Genomic DNA, 2,304 nt, shown 5'->3' on the forward strand with positions numbered 1-2,304 from the left:
TCCATGGCCCTCACAGCGACAGACCCCTGCTAGGGCCCCCACTAAACCCACACTTATTTGCTTAGTTACTGATAGGACAACTGAAAACTCCAGCTTAAGGAATGCACAAGATCCGTGGAGATACCATTTGTGGGCCCCCCTACTTGCTGGTCCCTCGGCCCAGGTCCTATTTGCCTGTCTGATCAGCCCGCCCCTGCTGCTCACTATATATAGATATATATGTATAGATATAGATATATATGTATATATATAGATATATATGTGTATATATATATATATATATATATATATATGTATATATATATATATATATATATATATATATATATATATATATATATAAATAAACTACTGGGCCCAGGACATGTCTAGCTAAAATTTACCGGGCCTTGAGGTCACTTTGGTTGAGAACCACTGTTCTAGATACAGCTACCCCTGATTTAGATTTGAATTTAAAAAAGCATTAATCATTCACAAGTACATTACACATATAAGTGTATACCAATCAAATGATTACACCAAAAACATCATAATGTGATTATTTATTAAAGCATTCATTATATGGATTGGCACTAAGCATGACAAAACACTACAGAAGCTAGCGGAAGAGTGTTTAACAACTTTACAAACACGTTTGTGTTAGGTAGGAGCATGCAAAAAGGAGTGAAGGAAGTTAAGCAATTCAGCCACTCAAGCAAACAAGACAATGTGTCATACACACCTGCATGGGCCGCACCAGTCCGTTTGTTGGTTGAGGCCAAAGCGAGCTCTGCATTTCTTAGGGGAGCCAGGATCTGAATACAGAAACATGCGCAGGGCAAGGCAGAGGCACACAAAAAGGGAAGAAATACAATACAATACAAATTTAACTTCTGTAAAATGCAAAACAGTCTGCACTTATCCTATCCACAGTAAAAAAATATTATAGAAATGCAGAGGTAAGAAAAAAGCCATGATGTTAAAGGGGCGGTGCCTTTGCATAAAGTTACAATTGGTTAAATGTGAATGAAGCAGGTTTGAGGACTCTAGAATCATGCAGACATGCAAACATAGGCCTCTTCATCTTGTTTTTTTTTATTGTGCTTTGTCTCACGCTCCCTAAAGAGACCGAAATGCAATATTTTTAAACCTAGTTTTCAAAACACTGCTGTTTGCCTAAACCAGCTATTTGATTTAAAGTGTTTGCAGAATACATTTGCTATTTGGACGCTTAAGGAGTGTTAGACAACAAGCACAATTTGTATACAAAACATAAGAGTTAAATATTGTCCTTTTAAGGTATTTTTTAGCATTGTTATGTATTATAGCTCTTTGGCTCTTGTTTGCACTTACACATTTTTCATTCACGTCCCCAAATCTGCTTCTTCTGTCTTTCACGGTATATAAGTGATGAGATGAGGATGATCAGATAATCCAGAGGAAGGTTCTAGCCAATGACAAATACAAGGAATCTGTCACTTTGTGTATCCTGTTAAGCTGATTGTTAAAATGATTATGTTTGATTTTCAAAATGCTGTAGTGTTTGTGCAGAAGTATCTGTACATACAAACAGCAGATTTACATTTGTGTTACCAAATATAGGCGCACAGCAAAACAGCAGAAAGCACAAATTATTTAAAGCAAGCTTGAAAAAAATAAGTTATACAAGTAACACATATTAGTGGAACATCAAACAAGACAAACAAAAAGCCTGCATGAAATAAAACCAAGATTACTGATGGGGAAGTCTTTGTAGTAAAGGGCACAGAACAAAATATAAATCCACGACTTTAGAATAGAAAAATTCTATTGACAAAAAACAGATGACAATTACATCAGATTAAATTCAATTTTAAAATGTCGAACTTTTGTTGTTGTTGCTGTTAAGGAACAGATGATAGTGATCTGAAAAAGTCAATACTTATTATTGTTATGTTTGTTGGGGCATCACTGTTCACCAGCAGTTGTAGGAGCATACCTAGGTATCAGGAGCAGCAATGCACTACTGGGATCTAGCTACTGATTGGTGGCTGCAAATATATACCTCTTGTTATTAGCTCACCAGATAGCCCCTAGCTCTGCTGCTTCTTCAACAAAGGATGCCAAGAGAATGAAGCAAATTTGATAATAGAAGTAAGTAGAAAGAAAGTTGTTTAAAATTGTATGTTCTATTTAAATCTTGAAGACATTTTTGAGTTTCATGTCCCTTAAACCTTTTCACGCACAAAATATTTTAACATATAAAATAGTGTTTTGCCATTTGCACAATATGTGTTTGTAGTTTTTTGTCCTCTTAAAGGAATAGTAAAATCAAAATTAAACTTT

At 35.3% G+C, this 2,304-nt stretch overlaps 1 protein-coding gene across 1 annotated transcript in view; it reads right to left on the bottom strand.

Annotated features, from left to right (window-relative positions):
- Window positions 1–1,331: 1,331 nt before the first annotated feature.
- The window catches only part of LOC128643654 (transcription factor 7-like), a 77,821-nt gene continuing 76,848 nt past the window's right edge, over window positions 1,332–2,304 (bottom strand). Inside the window, exon 8 of the mRNA XM_053696481.1 lies at window positions 1,332–1,426. Coding sequence (XP_053552456.1) covers window positions 1,374–1,426 — 53 coding nt within the window. The 3' untranslated portion in view covers window positions 1,332–1,373. The remainder of the gene's footprint in view (window positions 1,427–2,304) is intronic.

This window comes from Bombina bombina, unplaced genomic scaffold, assembly GCF_027579735.1.
Source record: "Bombina bombina isolate aBomBom1 unplaced genomic scaffold, aBomBom1.pri scaffold_1012, whole genome shotgun sequence".
Lineage (NCBI taxonomy): Eukaryota > Metazoa > Chordata > Amphibia > Anura > Bombinatoridae > Bombina > Bombina bombina.